Source organism: Oryzias latipes (genome assembly GCF_053564925.1).
Source record: "Oryzias latipes strain Hd-rR chromosome 1 unlocalized genomic scaffold, Olatipes_Hd-rR_3.1 chr1_Y".
In the NCBI taxonomy this organism is placed as follows: Eukaryota; Metazoa; Chordata; class Actinopteri; order Beloniformes; family Adrianichthyidae; genus Oryzias; species Oryzias latipes.
Window position 1 is genome coordinate 6,373,473 of NW_027616335.1, and position 18,463 is coordinate 6,391,935.

An 18,463-nucleotide genomic window follows, 5' to 3' on the forward strand; every position below is an offset into this window, starting at 1 on the left:
TTTACTAGAACCTATAAACGATCATCACAGTAGAGAACACACATGTGATGGCAGCAAAGAATAATCAAGGCATCATTCCAGTCCATTGTGTGGAAACTGAATTCAGCAAAGACATTACAGTGTAATAAATTGTTCTAATAACGTTCCTTTTGTGTCATTTTGATGTGGAAAAATAACAGTTGGCTGAACTTTAGGAAACTCCGTGTTTAGTGTACCTGCTATATTTATACGTATACTCAAAAATAAAAACAAAGTTCAAATGCACTTTTTTGCTACCGATGCTATAGTTTGAATCTGTTCTGGATAAGGGCTACAAACGTTTAAAGGGTTTAAAAACATCGACTGTGGTCTGTGAACTATACCTAAACTATAAGAGCTGCATAATATCTTTGAACCTTCTATTTACAAAAAAAAAAAAAAAAAAAAAAAAAACATAAAGCCAAATGGGCTTAAAAAGAAAACACCCGCAAGTTTTTTTTGAATTTTTTTTTTAATTGACAACACTTGAGGTTTACAACTTGTGACAGTTGTATACAATTATGACAAGTATAGAAACATAGAAAAATATAAACGACATGTAACACTGCAAGTCAAAGCAGGTTGATCTGCATCACTTGATCATCAGCACCTTTATTCTGATTGGTTGAGATTCGCTTACGTAACACCCTCTCCGCACAACTATTGGACAGCTGAGCTGTCTGTCAAGTCTGCCGACTATACTGGGGATGAACACCGACAATCTCAGCATCTGTGCCTAACGATGAACGCTTTACCTGTTTTCACTTCTTTAACTGGAAAATAAAGAAGCAGAGAATCTGCAATCAACATGGTAAGTGAAAAAGAATGTCAGTTAAGCCATATTTGTTGAAAAAAAAAAGACGAACACTTCATGGCTCCTGTGTAGCGTTTTTTTGACGTTTCCTCCTGGAAGCCCCCAAAATAGCGGTTGTAATGTTTTCTGGGATTAGTTAAACCGTTATTAACATGCGTGTACATTTTCCGTACTGCAGAATGATATAAAACTAATGCTTAAATATGAGCAGAACACCGTTTAAATCGGTGAAATGATGCTGACGCTACCTGTGTTCTTACATTTCCAGTATGGTTTTGTGAATCACGCCCTGGAGCTGCTTGTTTTAAGGAATTACGGTCCGGAAGTGTGGGAAGACATCAAGTAAGTCTTGGGCCGTGCGAACTGTGGATTCATTTGTTTATGAGTGGACCTTCTGACACCAAAAGAGACACAAAACAGGCCCGAAAAGCCCGCAGTCCGTCCAGTCAGTGTGTTTCCAGAGGGAATAGAAAGAGTTGCCTTCACTTACCGCTGTCCCTCTCCGGACAAACAAACTCTTTTATTTGAATACAATCAAATATAACATTTCACCTGCATTCAGTGCTGGACAATATACAGTTTTCCTTCTGTAGCTTTTATATTTTTGGGTTAAAGTTTACTGAATGTGCAGAAACCTAATTAAATAGAAAATAACAAAAAATAGATTTGATTTTAAAAATGAGCAAATCGTCGATCAAATTATAGCTTTACCATCTTTACACTTGTTATATTAATGTTATATATTTACAAATGCTAAATACCCTAAAACGATCCCTCTGTAAAATGGTTAAAAACACAACTGCACATTTCACTTTTCACTAATTCTAGTAATTATTTCCTGTTTTGTTAAATCATTGTTTTTCCTGTTTTTATTTTTTTTAAATTGCCCTTAAGCCTCGTACTGTCTATTATTGCTTTATTTTATTTTTTACCCACCAATGCCCTGTGCACTGCTGCTGTTGGACAATTTATCTGCTGCTGGCAATTACAATCTATTCAATACTTAGTTTTGAGTTGGATTAAAACACAACTGTGCACTTCAAGGCAACCCCAGCTGAGAACACTTGGACACAACACAAAGTACAGATGGTCGAATGACAGAGTTGCAAGTGGGAGTTGATTCTCCTCATCCATATAAGGTTTACGTTTGAAACAGGCATGCGTTTGGGCGTTGGCAGCACTTGGAAAGTGTTCTCAAAGATTATATTTATTCCTAAAAATTCCTGTTCATACTGAGGATGATGTTTTTCGGTTTTAGTGAAATGTTTGCCTCAGCCTAAGTTTATTTTTCATCTCTTGAACGAGCTGGCTTAGCCTTGACCCGACCCTACAAAAGAAAAAAGAAAATGAAAAGCAGCAGAAGCAGCAGTTGTGTAAATTTTCTTCAAAGTGATTATGCTAAGCCACTATCTTCCAAAACTATACATAAAAGTAGCACTTGCTATAATTTTAATGCCTGATTTATCCGGCTCCACTTTTGCTTTCAAATGAGTAATGTAGGGCTCTTTTTTTTTGTTTTTCCTGATTTTCTCTTCAAAGCATTTCAAAGTTTGGGCTGTTTATTCAGCTGCTGCAAATTGTAATAAAACCTTGGTTAGTAGTCAGGCTTGTAAATCTTTTTTGTTTTCTCAGTTAAACCTTCCAATCAGATCCTGACGGTTTAGACAAATTTGAATCGTCAAGAAGAAGATGGTTATTGATTGTCGGCTTTAATTTAGCAGCGTTCTCCTAAATCCAAACCACCACTTTAAAGTCATATGGAGCGATTTGAATTATGTATGAAATGAGTCAGGACAGCACTTTCATGGTTGCAACAAAAAAAAAGGAACATTTTATTTTTAACTATTTGTCTAGTTGTTATCTTGCAGGGAGAAATAAATTTGGCCTTTAAAACAAAGGTACTGGTCATTGAACAAGTTGAATTTAATGACTAATTTACTGTGCCTGTGACATTTGCTTTAGCTCATGAGTAATGGTGTTGCTTTCATTGCAGGAGGGAGGCTCAGCTTGATATTGAGGGTCAGTTTCTTGTTAGAATCATTTATGAAGATGCCAAAACGTATGATCTTGTGGCAGCTGCAAGCAAAGTTTTAAGTAAGTAAACCTGAATCCAGAAAAACGAACAAAAATGACAAAACTGGTGTGTGAGAACCATCACCGTGTGTTTGCAGAGATCAATGCTGGAGACATCTTGCAGATGTTTGGGAAGATGTTTTTTGAATTTTGCCAGGAATCAGGATATGACACTATTTTGCGTGTCTTGGGCTCCAATGTTCGAGAATTCTTGCAGGTAAGCTTTTTAAATTTTTGTTTGTAGTTTATAAAATAATCTCAATGCATTTTGATTGGAACTCTGCAATAAAGATCAGTTTTTACTCCACAAGTTCAAACACTGGCTCTTTTAAGGCGTCAACAGATCTTTAGTATTAATAAGAGCAACTTTTTTCTTTAACCTGAGATTATAATTTTACAAAATAATAAAAGCTACGTCCAATAAGTTCTGAAATCAAAAAGATTTTTGTTATTGTGGATAGAGATCTTGTACTCCAGTTCTAATTTTTAATTAACTGGGTATTGAACTGCTGACCTCCTAGCCAGGATGGCTGCTGTAGCCCCGAGTCAAAGCTTCCTGTTTGTTGATTTTATTGCCAACATTTTTTTAATTGAGGGCATGTAGACTAGGAACAAAACATTGTATTTAAGTTGAAGTTCTGCGCAATTCTTGGATGATGTGTGTCTGTCTAATCTTTTTTTATTAGGATTGAAATGATATATCAATGTAGGATTACACTGTACTGTTAATGTAATTAAACTAGACTAAAATGTTTAAACAAACTGTAAAAATGGAAGTCCAGAAGGGAAGAGCAGAGCCCAGCTGTGTTATAAGCCTCTCACAGCAATGATGGCATCTGTTGTTGGAATCCCGTACTCTGTTCTCCCTTGAAACCCATTCATTTTAAGAGTTTCCTTCAATGCATGTGTCGCTACACTGAGCAAAATTCATGGTGAGCTTCACAGTTAGGCTTCATCTTGGTTGAACTTTGACCTCTTTCACTGTGACTGTGCCTGTGCTCAACCACAGGCAAGATGGAAACAAGCTGAACTTTTGTTTTCTTTATGATATCTTTATTATATTCCCAACTAGCATGACGTTTTTTTCTTTTTTTTATGAGACACTGAAACATATACAGTACAGACCTTCCCATTCAAATTAATGGAAGGGGGGTGTATACAGTGACGTGCGGTGAGGTTAATGGCTGGTGAGGCACTGACGTCATCAGTCAGATTTACAAACATATGAACCATACTGAGTAACTTATTCACCATTTAATTGACAACAGTTAACGTGTTTTGTTTAAAATATCATTTCAACGTGTTTTTTTTTTCATATGCAAACTGCAGCATAGAAAAAAGCACAAATGTTATTATCGTCTTACCTTTACTTGTAAATAAAGTCCATACGCCGCTCCTTCTGAAGAAAGTGACTTGCCGCTTGCTATCACTTCTTCTAGTATTTTTTAGCGTCATAATCTCAGGGCTCACTGGCGCCCCCTAACATGAGGCACAAGAATGTCTGGCCTCACCCAGCGGCTTTTTCGCCGGCGTTTAGCGCTCAGCACAAGAAACACGTCTCTCACATACAGTTATTTATAAAAACAAACACTGTACATCATATACATCTCCTAAATTATGTAAACTCAGCTCATATAGTACAAGTGATTGAACCGACATATAGAGAGACAGCAGTACCGTCTGACTGCATAGGTATTGCGCAATCCAAAGTGAGGCTCAGCGGGCTGGTGCCTCCCCGCACGTCACTTAGTATCTGAACGGCAAATGCGGAAATTCAGCGATTTTGAAAAGAAAAAAACCCCCAAAATGGTAAATTTAAATGGAAAATGACTGCAAGGCACAAATTACTTAACAAATTAATTAAATATAATCATTGAATTTATTTTTTCTCTTTTCATCCCATAATGACAGGTGAGGCACAGCCTCACCTGCCTCTCCTGACTGCACGTCACTGGGTGTATATATATTCACAGTACATATCCCCCAAAGTCTTACTGTTGTTTTACTCTGGGTCTTGTTTTCTATTGATTTATGGTATTTCCCATATTGTGCAGGTATACGAAATGCCATATTTTTGTTTTATGTCGCTCAAGCCTGTGGTTTCAATTGTTTGGAGTTAGTTTGCAACATCACCAGACTTTACATTGAATGGCCAAAGAGTGACACCACAAATCCATCTGTTTATGTTCTGGAGAAGGCAACTGTGGATGCTTTCACTCCGAAACAGAATGAAAATAGTAGAGAATCAAAATGTAGAAAACAAACCAAACAAAAAAAAAAATCACACACCACCAACTGTTAACCAGTTTACAGAACTAACGGGTCAAGTGATGCAGATTAAATTATTACAAAAACTGGTGTGATCAATTCATCAATTCTCCCGCTGATTCTATTGGTCATCTCTTTAAACTTCTTGACAAATATTGACAATGGCCTCCAACAGCTTTTGAGTTTTTGGAGACTAGTATGTATTTGCCCTCCAGGACTGAGGTCGAGTACTAAAAGAAAACCCACACAAATTCATGGAAAACCCAGAGAAATAAATGAAATTTAACAAATTAAACAAAAAGAAAATCTGTTTTATACCTAAAAAAAAATCAAAATGAAAGTTATTTCAAATATTAAATTAGAAAAGGATAATTTTCTGAGTTAAGATTCATTCTTAAATCGTACCTTTTTTTTCTTTAAATTTGAATTGGCAGGATTTATGTTGCCCTAAACTGTCATTTGCACCTCTAACAATAGATAAATGTATTTTTTTCCTTTTTTTGACAGGGTTACAAAACCTCCTCCATACGAGTTACAAGTGCTTAGTGCTTTGTCACACTAAATTATTTTACTGTGAAAAAAGGTTTTGGAAGTCGTTTTTCCAAAACTGGTTCAAATTAATTTCTTAGAGACAAAGAATCATTTGGAAATATTTTATATTCTGTTTGTTTGAATAGATATTTTACTAAAACCTCAGAAATATTTAGTTATATCCAGTCTAAAGGAGATTACGGTTGGTTGGATGTGGTGGATTGTAAGAAAACAAACCACATTCTGGGTTCAAACAGAATGTAAGAACATTTTTAGGAAATCTTTATTTCTCTCAAGTTAAGACAATTTCTACAGCAGTTATTTTTATGATCTTGCAGGTCTGACATTTCTGTTGACTTGAGGGTATGATGCACCTTTCAATAAGACAGTTTAAACATTTTTACAAAGTTCAGTGTGGAACAAATACATTTTTTGATACCAGCTCAGAGATCTGAATATCTCTACAGCTCTTATTTCCAGTGCTTGAATCCCTATATCTGTGTCCCTTGTCAAATGTTTATTACTACTCTATAGATGTAGAACCATAGGCAGCTGTTCTGAAAAGATGTTTTCTTTTATCTTAACTTGCAGAATCTGGATGCTCTACACGATCACTTGGGTACCATTTATCCCGGAATGAGAGCTCCCTCGTTTCGCTGCACGGATGCAGAGAAGGGAAACAATCTGATTCTTCATTACTACTCTGAGAGGGAGGGCTTACAAGATATTGTAATTGGCATCATTAAAACTGTCGCCCAACAAATCCATGGAACAGAGATCGAGATGAAGGTCAGCATCCTTCCTTCCATTTCCCTCTCGTACACGAAGAAGTCTGCAGTGCTAACGGCTTCCCCTCATCAGCAGCTGAGAAATGAACATGCCTTCAGTTTTCTAACCCCCTCTAGATGAAGCATGTCGTGTCTGTTATGTTTTGTATCAGACTGTGACAAGTTATGGCCCAGAACATAATGGAATATGCCAAAATGTGAAAATTAAACAACATAAACTTCTTAAATACCCAAAAGGAAATGGTGTTATTACAGCAGTTCAGTTTTTTGGGGTCTGTTAGTCGGTGGATATTTTTAGATCTAAGTTGAAGAGCTCCTCGCTTTAGGCTGGCAGTTGTTGGGGGGGGCGGGGCTTTCTTCTTTTCACTTTAGGATTAACTTTGTCTAACAGTTGCAGGATCAAAAAAATGATTATTTGACAATCACATGTAACCCAACCAGGAAAATTGGGTTTTGATTAGATCAGGGTAATGTATTGTTGGAAGTAATTGGATTTACAATCCTTTGTTTACATGTTATTGTTCTTTGCTGTTTACAGGTTGTACTCCTTAATGGAACTCAAGCAGGTTTCCCTAATGTGTACTGCAGTTGACATTTCATTTCATCATTCTCTTTCAAGTCTAATCATGCATAGTTGGAATCCTATCTTTTCTATAGTTGCACGTGTAAAAATAAAATAAATGAATGAGGGTGGGGGGGTAGCAGAAAATGGCAGATGCTCTAAATGTGACACCCAATTTTCTGGAAATATTAGCCTCTGTTGCTGTGGCAACAGGGTGCAGAGACAGCAGGTTGACGTCAGCACGCCTGATGCCCATAAAACCCACAGAATGTCATTTATTAACCTCCTAATTGCATAATTTGAACAGAAGAACAATGATGACCACAGTAGATGCTTGATGAAGGTTTCTTTTTTGCTGTTAATCATGCTATCATAGATTAACCTTAATTTTAATTGTCTTCAAACGTACTTCTTAAATTAACTGACATCGCCTGCTGCAGGTAATCCAACAAAAAAGTGAAGAGTGCGACCACATCAAGTTTCTGATTGAAGAGAAGGACTCTGAGGAGGAGGCGTTCAATGAAGACCTTGATGGCTTTGAGGAGAACGGCACTCAGGAGACTCGGATCAGCCCCTACACGTTCTGCAAGGCCTTCCCCTTTCACCTCATGTTCGACAAGGACCTCATGCTCACCCAGTGTGGGAATGCCATCTACCGGGTTCTGCCGCAGGTTTGCACTTACCTCTACTCAAAGTGTGGGAGCTCACTGAAAAAGTGCTACATTTTTGTCCTCCTATTGTGTGTTCCTATAACTAATACATTTTTTTTTTCAAACCCTTAGCTCCAGCCTGGCAGCTGTATCCTTCCATCAGTGTTTTCTTTGGTCCGGCCTCATATCGACTTCAGTTTTCATGGAATTCTTTCTCACATAAACACGGTCTTTGTTCTACGCAGCAAGGTAGATATGACATTTAAGAAGTTTGTTCTTATTTCACTACAGCTCGCCTAACATTAAAAAACTCGAACCATTGTGATTTTCTGTATTTTGTGACCATTTCCAAAGGTTGCATAGAACACTGGATAGCAGTTTCATTGCAAAACTTTTTGGCAGAGATATTTAAAAAATATACTGAAAAGTTAATATATAAATAAATAATATTTTGGATTAAATTCATTCTAGATGTTTTACCTTAAAACAACTGTTTATATTGTACGATGTCTGAGCAAAGCGTATCTACATTTGACAACTCAATCATTTTTAGTTTTTTTCCTTTTTTCTTTTTTGTGTTCAGTTTGTGTATCTGCGTAACACTGACTTGCCTCCAGAGTACTGCAGAGAGGGAAAAAAAACACACTAAGTGACCAACTTCAGTTTCTTCCCATTTATATTGTTCTATTTTAGTTGAATTAGTATCTTAACATGCAAACAAATGATTCAGGGAGAGATTATTCTGTTATCTTGGCATGAATCATGTCTCACTGGACTGCTACGGCTCGTGACAAACCGCAAGCAGCGTTTGCGAGAGTTTTCAAAACAGAAATGTCTGTTGGAATCTCAGTTTCTTTGTGGAAGTTGCAGCTTCTTGCTCTTGTGCACCTGAAATTTTTAACATATTGAAGCCACAGAGTCACAATTGTGTTAAATCTAGATGGATTAACTTCTTTTTTGTCTTCCATGTTGTATGTACTACAGTCAGGACCATAAATATTTGGATAGACACATTCTTTCTAATTTAGTTTCTGTACATTACCACAGTGAATTTTAAATAAAACAATTCAGATGCCGTTGAAGTGCAGACTTATTCAGCTTTTATTCCATGGGTTGAACAAAAAGATTGCATAAAAATGTGAAAAACTAAAGCATTTTTTAAACACAATCCCTTCATTTCATGGGCTTGTAAGTAATTGGACAAATGAAATAACTGAAAACAAAATGGTCATTACTAGTATTTGGTTGAAAACCCTTTTGTTGGCAATGACAGCCTGAAGTATGTCTCTGAACACCTCAGAATTCATTGGGCTGCTTCTGTTCTGTGTCACGTCATCAATAAACACTGGTGTCCCAGGGCCACTAGCAGCCATGCACGCCCAGACCATCACACTGCCTCCACTGTGTTTTACTGATGATGTAGTGCGCTTTGGATCATGAGCTTCTCCACGCCTTCTCCACACTTTTCTCTTGCCATCATTCTGGTAGAGGTTGATTTTGGTTTCATCTGTCCAAAGAATGTTTTTCCAGAACTGTGCTGGCTTTTTTAGATGCTTTTTAGCAAAGTCTAATCTAGCCTTCCTATTCTTGAGGCTTATGAGTGGCTTGCATCTGCAGTGTACCCTCCTTTCACCTGCATGGAGACTCCTTTGACTGCATGTCGTCTGTTCACAGTAAAATCTTTAAAATACAAGCACGAGTCCTCTAATCAACTCCAGGCCTTTTATCGGCTTCACTCATAATGACATAACAAGGGAATTGCCCACACCTGCCCATGCATAGCATGGAAGTCAATTGTCCAATTACTTAGGAGCCCATGAAATGAAGGGATTGAGTTTAAAAAATGCTTTAGTTTTTCACATTTTAATGCAATCTTTTTGTTCAACCCATGGAATAAAAGCTGAAAGTCTGCACTTCAATGGCATCTGAGTTGTTTTATTCAAAATTCACTGTGGTAATGTACAGAAACTAAATTAGAAAGAATATGTCTCTGTCCAAATATTTATGGTCCTGACTGTACTCATGTTTGTAATCTGTTGAAATAAAATGGAAGCAATTTTAGAAAAAGGTCACAAACTGGTGAAACCAATTTTATTACTGGAAACAAAATATTAAAATCTGGCATTGTGGAGGGATGGATGTTGCCCAGTTGAGAGAATTTCCAAGTGAAATTTGTCAATAATTAATGTGCTGTCTCACCGTGTTGTGTGTCCGGGTAGAAAAGGTTCTGCAAACCTGTCAGGATGAAGGGTTTTTAATGTAAGGGTTTACAGAGGAAGGAGGACTTAAAAAAATACTTATACAATAGAACCCATTTACAACTGCATTAAAAAAAAACAGTTAAAAATTGGGGTTTTGGAGCTATAAATCATGCAAAACTCATCCAGTGTGGCAGTTAAGATTATAGAGGCTGAAATGAGCATAATAGGTTTTTTAAAATATTGATGAGCTCACAGATATTTTTAGAAGCTCCAAGAAATTGGACTGGGGGGGGGGGGGTTGGTTGACATTGTTCATGCAGATGAGTGTTGACATTTAGAGGGAACGGATCATTTAAAAGAGCAAAAACTCTTAGTTTTTCTGATTTTGATTTTATTTTTATTTTTTTGAGCCCTAGTGTGTCTGAGTTAGCTAGCTGAAAGAACAGAATAAACCTTTTTGCAAAGCGCAAACTTCAAAATAAGAAAACTTTAGCAAAGGTGGCGTGGAAATTGCAACTGTCCTAATATCACATCGGTGTAGCGGTACTCCCTCTGAAGAGTCTCGTCCTGAAAACGATGTCCCACTGTTACCTGTTACAAGAGACCAAGCTGATCATTCTTTTAAGCTTCTAGAGATCTAAAATATTTTATTTAAAAACACGAAGATTTGAAAAGAAAGGAGCTCAGTTTCTTAGCAGTTTAGTAAAGAACATTACGGTGTAATAAAATATTTATGTGATGTAATCCTGACAGGAGGGCCTACTAAATGTGGAGACGGTGGAGAATGAGGATGAGCTAACGGGGGTGGAGATCAGCTGTCTGAGACTGAAAGGGCAGATGATTTACTTGCCAGAGGCAGAGAACATTCTTTTTCTTTGCTCACCCAGGTAAGCCCACTGTGCCATCTGGTCTTGTAGAAGCAAAATGCTCTCCTAAATAATGCTTTGGATTTGTACAAAGCAACTCAAAGGAGCTACTTCAGCTTTGTCCCCATTTTAAAAGAAAATAAGTATAAACATACAAGTAATTATTTAGCTATTTTTTGTTTTTTTGCAATTTTCTCTAATATTAGAAGAAATATCCAAATGACTGCCTAAGACTTTGAACGTTGAATGCTTTAGTTTTGATTAAACGTTTACCTTAATATATTTTCCACTTAACACTTTATGAAGGTAAAGAAAACTATTTTTGTATTTGGCAATAGATCATTGCTTCCTTAAATAACCTGGGATTTCTTAATCACACTGCATCTTAGCTGTTAAATTTGGGCTGCAAGAGAGCAGAACTCAAGAGATCTTGCCCTCTTAAAATGCTTTGAAGTGGTGTTAGAAAAAGCTGATGCCCAACAGAAATAAGCTGACCAGGGTGAGCAGTGTTTTTTTTTAACTTACAAGCAGATAAATTATTTTGAAGCACCAGGCTTTGCAGCCTCCGTTTGTGCTTTACACAGTACTTTGTTTAATTTACATCCAGCTATGATGAAAGCAAGAACAGAACACATGTCTAGACAGCTTCCCAAAGACAGAAGCATCTTAGTCTGTTAGGTGTTAAACTATTCTTTTCATGTTAAGATCGTTTTCTGCATCTTTCTTTCTTTCTGAAGCTGTGTTCTGGTTTTGTGGTTAGTGTTATGAACTTGGATGATCTAACAAGGAGGGGGCTGTACCTGAGTGACATCCCACTGCATGACGCCACCCGTGACCTGGTTCTGCTGGGTGAGCAGTTTCGGGAGGAGTACAAGCTGACCCAAGAGCTGGAAATCTTGACAGATCGTCTTCAGCACACTCTCCGGGCCCTGGAGGATGAAAAAAAGAAGACTGATAGGTTTGACCATTTTCTGCCATTGATTTAGCTTCAATCATACTTGAGTTGTTTATGTATTTCATCAAGCTTAAGGAATGAACAGTGGATACTCCATTGCTTTTGAGACGTATTGAATATTTTTCTGAAAATACTTACAGCATCAACATTTTTTGTTTCTCTCAGCTTTTCCTGCAGAGAGTTTAAAAACATCTGAATTCCTCATTAAAGCACTATTAACCATACAACCAACCACTGAGTCTGCATTGCAATGAAATGCATCAGTGTATTCATGTATTACTCTGTAGAGCATAGTTAAGAGCTTTTTTGTTTGACATTAGAATAAATACACACTATACTTGTGTCACTTGTGTTATGAGTCAGCCTCGTAACCTCTGAGCTGGAACTCTGCTGTTAACACAAGAAGCAGACGTTCATTAGTCCAGCTTGTGGGGTGATAACAGCTCTCTGCTAGAACATAGTAGAAGCATTAAGATGCAGATCCTCGTTTCATTCTGGCTCATGTTCTGTGGGGGACAATAGGTTTGGGTTTTAGTTTGTTTTACTGTGAGATATTTCCCTAAAGTCCTGCTCGGTTCCTGTTATTGTGAGGACAGATTTGACTCAGGAGCTGCAGGAGATGGAGGAAGGATATCACAAAGCTGGACAATGGTTTTATTAAGACTTCTTTACCAAACACGCAATTCCTTTTCTTGGATCTTCATATTTTTACTCCAACTCCTCTCTAGTCTCAGAGGGGCTCTGGCTCTAAATTTTGATCAGAATTTAAGGCCAGGGTTTGAATTGATCATGCATTCAGACATTGTGATGCATCAGGAAAGTTATTTTGCTTTTAACAAGACAGCCATGATCCAACAGTTACCATAGAAACACCGCCCTCCCATGTGCGAGCAGCTTGCATGGTTAAGTGACCAAAAGGTGGGGGGAAGAGCAAATAAACTGCTGATCCAGAGGATGGTATTTAGTCTGGCAGACCCGGTGCATTGCTGCACTTCAAACTCAGCATAACTGTGTCCTTCTAAATGATTGCCCCCTCTTCATTTTTTCCCCCAGACTGCTGTACTCCGTTCTCCCACCATCTGTTGCCAATGAGCTGCGGCACAAACGGCCAGTCCCAGCTAAGCGCTACGACAACGTGACCATCCTCTTCAGCGGCATCGTCGGCTTCAACACTTTCTGCAGCAAGCACGCTTCAGCTGAGGGGGCCATCAAGATAGTCAACCTGCTCAACGACGTCTACACACGCTTTGACATCCTGACAGACTCCCGGAAAAACCCTTATGTGTACAAGGTCAAAACACAAAACTTTTGTCGCTAATTTAAACAGAAAGGAAAAATAGGCCGTTAGGGTTGTTAAAAGATAATTGGGCTGTTGTCTGTAGCTGGTTCTCCATTCTGAATGGTTATCCACATTTAGACCACAAAGAGAATACATACGTGACCTAACCCCAACCTCTAAACTCAGTTTTACAGAGAAGCTGGAGCATTTTATAGGCCTGGTGCAGATTTACACTCCATGCTTTCAGAAAAGAATGCACTTTGGAAAGTCAAACAAATCTCTGCATTTTCTGGCGATTGGCTTCAGGCACTGGGTCACCAGAATAAGTAATATTTACTCAACAAGAAGAAAGGCTAGGTGGTCTTGGTGCTTTAGTGGAACTCAAAAAGGCTCTAGAGGTCTTAAAGCTGATCTATGAGCGTCTATTTGTCTCTGGGTGTTTCAGTTTGTTGCTTTCAGGAGACGGCTTTTGTTACATGGTGGGAGCAGAAACTGCTGCAACAAAAGCAAAGCAAGTATGATAACCACCACGAAGTGGAAAATAACACAGCCTGTGTTTTTAAACAGGTGGAAACAGTTGGTGATAAGTACATGACGGTGAGCGGCCTGCCGGAACCGTGCACACACCACGCCAAGTCGATCTGCCACCTTGCTCTTGACATGATGGAAATCGCCGGACAGGTCAAAGTGGATGATGAATCCGTGCAGGTGGGATAACGTTCAAGTGCAGGAAACCTGCTTTTTAGAGGGAATATGTTTGAACCAAAGCAGTTCTACAACGGTCTGTTGCATAATCTAGCAACAGAATAGAAGCCATCTTATATTTGACACTTTTAACCCTTTAATATCTGACCCAAGCGATAAAATCCTAAAATTGAAATTATTTGAAATTTAGAGGATATTATTGGGGCCTTTAAGCCAAATGTAACATAGTATTAACGGTTTTTACATTAAACATTTATTAATATGTTAATAAGATTTTTATTTATTTTATATTTATAAATTAGGTTTTATATAACCCAGTAACTCTTTAAAAATATGCATCAGACATAAAGCTTGTGGCGTTATACAGTTGAAGCATAAACTTGTTAGCAGCAAAAAAACTAGGATAGCTTCCAAAGACTTGAAAATACTTGTCCATTTTTTTTATTTTCTAGAGGTTATATTATCTTTTCTAATAGTGGTATGCTTAGTTTATTTTAATTTTTTAATATTTTAAATAAAGCATTTGGTATAATGGAAAACTATACCTTTAACAACTAATAGTCTATTTCTTTTCAAGGGTGCCGTCTTTGTGTTTGGCACATGTGATTTTTCAAACTGTAGTTATTATTTTATCTTTTATTATATTTTATACCCGTTTTGTTTTTTTAAAGAAATGCTTCTGCTATTCCAGAACAGTGGCTGTCTAACTTTAAAAATGATTGTTGTTGTATTTGTGATTTTTTTTTTCTTTTTTTTTTTAGCTGAAAAAGTTGGAAAAGACAAACTAACATGCTTTTGTTTTACAGACTTTTCAGGATTGTTGTTCTCTAAAGGACTTACCCCTGGAAAATCATATCTGCTTGCAAAGTTTTGTTTATTTTGGAGCATAGTACTAGCAATAGCAATGTGTAGTTTTGTGAAAGAAATGCACTGCAATCCTCTCACGGTCTATTAGCTAAAAGTAGATTCTCATTTGTCCCAGACACTCAGAACATGTTCATAGCCTGCAGACAAAAACCACAAAGGGCCGATTAGGTCAAATGTTAATATTTTGATTGAGAACTCCAGTAGAAAATCTTTATTGCAACTATAAGCGGGAGGGGAAAAAAAGCTAATTATGTGGATGAAGAGATTCCTGGCAAAGTAAACCTTTCATCCACCCACTGAATGTTGCACCTTTTTACTTTGTGTCATAAACAATTGTTAGCAAAAGATTTGTTTTGTTTCTGTCCTGTTAAAAACATTCCTTACATGAACATTTTCAGGCTTTTCTTTTTTTCATTTGGTTTGCTTAGTTTTTGTTAGACTTGCAGATGCTGCCAATATTTTTAAATGTATTTTTGAATTAGATAAATCCAACATATCTGAAAACATCTTATAATTCTCATCTACTGAAAAAGTGGAATTTATTGCATGAAAGAAACATAACTGCTGCAACTAAAGTAAGGAGGAAAGCTGAGAGTAGAAAGAATGCTGACGATGCAAATGCATAAATAAATGTGATTAATAACAATGCTAGATCATAAGAACAGACGCAGATATCATGATTTATTATCAAGCACCTTTTTCAGTTTTGCAGATCTGCCCTATTGAGATAATTTATAGCATGCTTTTATACCGAATTTATTCTTACCGTATGACATTTTCTGCATTAATAAACCGGTTAAGATATGGCTCGTTTACAAAAAGGGAAGTTTTTTTGTGTCTTAGATTCTAAAATTAAAAAAAAATCTGTTTGTTGGGATGGATTTTTTTATTTCTTTTTTTTTTACCACTGAGATTTGGATAGTCTTGTTAGTTGGTTTCACATGGTGTATGAGACAGACATGGAGGAGAGCATTTTTTTTTTAAATCTTGTAGTCATCAAGATCAAGCTTTAGTGGGATCGACCTCTGTTTGCTTCCACTGAAGATTTCTCTAATGACGATTCTTCTCACTTAAAGCCAAATAAAAGGGTTTGATGCACAAAAAAAGAGACTTTAGATATCTGTGCAGCCATTTAAAAAAATGTGTAAATGCACTGATTGACTTTCTGCGTACGTAATTCCCTCATCATAGGTTGCCATGGTGATACAGCTCGGTTAGAGGTGAACCAACTTCATGACACTTTATATCTAAAGTTGAACTGCTAATTCTACTTTTTATTTAAACACCAGGCTGTAGAGCTCAGAGAGATGAATATATCACTGTCATTTCTATTTTAGTTTGAAAGAGTTATAAGCATCATAGTCCATTCTGACCTTGTTTCTTTTTTCTTTTTCTTTCCTGCAGATCACCATCGGCATCCACACAGGAGAAGTTGTTACCGGGGTGATTGGTCAGAGGATGCCCAGATATTGTCTGTTTGGAAATACAGTCAACCTCACAAGTCGTACTGAAACAACTGGCGAAAAAGGAAAAATTAATGTCTCAGAATACACTTACAGGTAAGTATTGGCACGTGAAGCATTTGTATGACTTTAATTTACTTTTAAATAAAGCACATTGGCTTTATCAGCCAATTTAGATTTCTTTTTTAAGCCATGCCATTTAAGGAGAATGAAGACCAATTGCATATTTGAAAGACAGGCTAAAGTTTTTGTTAGATGTACAGTCAAAGGATTTTTTTAGAACCAAAAACATCATCAGTTTGTGGTGATTTTGTCTTTGTGTTTCAGGTGTTTGCAGTGTGCTGAGAATGCAGATCCTCAGTTTCAGTTGGAGTACCGCGGCCCCATCACCATGAAAGGGAAGAAGGAACCAATGAAGGTGTGGTTTCTTTCCAGGAAAAGCAGCGACGCTGACAAGGCATAATGGACCGACACACAACTACCCTTGAAGGTTTAGTCACGAACATTTCATTCCTGTCAGATGAGGTTTTGATCAAAAAATATGAAGTGAACTATAGAATTATTCTTGGTCCAAAACATTCAAGCATTTTTAGTGGTAAAAGCCACTGTATGTCTTTTGCTTTTTTACCGTGGCTTTACTTTTTGCTCGTTTTCTCTCATGATCTCTCTGTTTATTCATATTTCTGCAGTATCAGAAAATGCTACAAACATTCTGTAGTTAGATATTCTCCCAAAAGCTTTTGATTAAAAAAAGTCAACTTTGGTGCTGTTGTTAGGCAGTTTCACTCCCATAAACCACCTACCTGTCATATCACTTTTAACCAATAACAACATTTTATTCAGTGGATTTAGTGTTATTACGTATTAGAAAATTCACTTTGACATAAAACAGTGACTTTCTGTATTACAGCTATAAAAGAAAAATATTAGTAAATCTAAAAAATATGTAACGGTTCGTGAGAATTGTTTTTATTTGTCGACTTGGAAATCTGTTTTTTTTCCTACACAAACTGGCTTTAAAAGCATCAAGAACATTGTTATAATAGAGGGAGCACTACATTTCAAAGCTATGGAATCAATATATATTCATTTAAGTGTAATTAATAGTATTTTATGGCATAGGTTGTACATTAAGCACAACCTCAAAGTATTCTAAAAATTAAAACTCAGTTTTATTTATCAATGAGCAAAGCTTTTTTTTAAATCATAAAATGTGTTTAACAAAACTTTTAAATGGCTACATTGTGTGTAACACTGATAAGTTTTATTGTGCACTTATTTGTTTTCACTTTGCTTTTACAAGTGGTACTACAGGAAAAAAAAAAGTATTTTGTGTCACAATTGTTTTAGAAGCTCTTTAATGTTTGCATATTTATTGTTTGTTTAGTGTTACTTTGTATTTATTCTGCTTTGCTAAGAATTCAAAGTCATAAATTTATTGCTCACCTCCCCAAACAAAATGTATACTAGACTTATTTATGATTAAACTTTCAAATGTGTCTTCTATTATTTATAGTTATACTTGGGTATTATATCATTCATAATTTTTAAATACTTTGATTTTTTTTCTACTTTATGAAGTTTAACATTATTGACTAAACTATTACAGCATTATTAGTAGTATGGTGGAATAATAATTGCGTTAAATCACGCATTATGGCACTATCCTATGGTACTATGGCACTAATTTGCAATTTCGTTGTACTGTTGTACCAAGTGTGACTGTACAATGACAATAAAGCTTCATCTTATCTTATCCAGTAGGCTGCATACACAATCAATGTTCAGAGAAATCCAACAGTTTTCTTGCCTACTCTAAAATATTAAACATGTTGATCTCTTTTTAGATGTTTTTTTAATCAAGAGAAAAAGGTGTACTAAAGGCTTGTGCCTTTTAATGAGCTGAAAAATGTGAGCTCATTAAGGTTTATAAGATAGTGTCTACTGCTTTAAATAACATTCAGTTATTGCACAGTTTTATGTATTTTATTGTGATATGCATATTTATGAAAAATTGCTTGGAGGCACATCTTTGCCTTAAATGGCAAATAGGAGATTTTACAGAAAATATAGAAGTTTGCAAAGGGCTTCCTCTAGTGGAACATTAGATCATTGCGGTCATTATATTCAGTCTGGTTGTAAGGGATTTTTCAGAGGCAACAAGAAGCTATGGAAATCAGAACTAAAATAATTTCATTGTTGTACAGTCTTGCTATGTGAGACGTTAAACTTTTAAAATAAAGATTCCAGACAATGGGAGTGCATATCAGCAACATTTTTGCAGTGTTTTTATAAAGATTTACAACAATCCAATGAGGGTTGATATTTTTTTTAAATACTTTGAGTTGACCTATGAATTTAGGAGATTTTGGAGAATATTGCAAGAAAGATGACCAGTATTTTTCATCTCTGCAATTTATGCA

General features: G+C 36.5%; 1 protein-coding gene across 1 annotated transcript; it reads left to right on the forward strand.

Annotated features, from left to right (window-relative positions):
• The first annotated feature begins 724 nt into the window (after positions 1 to 724).
• Positions 725 to 17,545, forward strand: gucy1b1 (guanylate cyclase 1 soluble subunit beta 1). Its single transcript, NM_001104653.1, is given in 13 exon segments — positions 725 to 829; positions 1,101 to 1,174; positions 2,826 to 2,926; positions 3,004 to 3,122; positions 6,296 to 6,493; positions 7,495 to 7,725; positions 7,837 to 7,953; positions 10,659 to 10,792; positions 11,532 to 11,729; positions 12,780 to 13,017; positions 13,573 to 13,713; positions 15,982 to 16,136; positions 16,368 to 17,545. Coding segments are annotated over 13 exon segments (1,845 nt in total). The 5' UTR covers positions 725 to 826; the 3' UTR covers positions 16,504 to 17,545.
• The last annotated feature ends 918 nt before the right edge of the window (positions 17,546 to 18,463 follow it).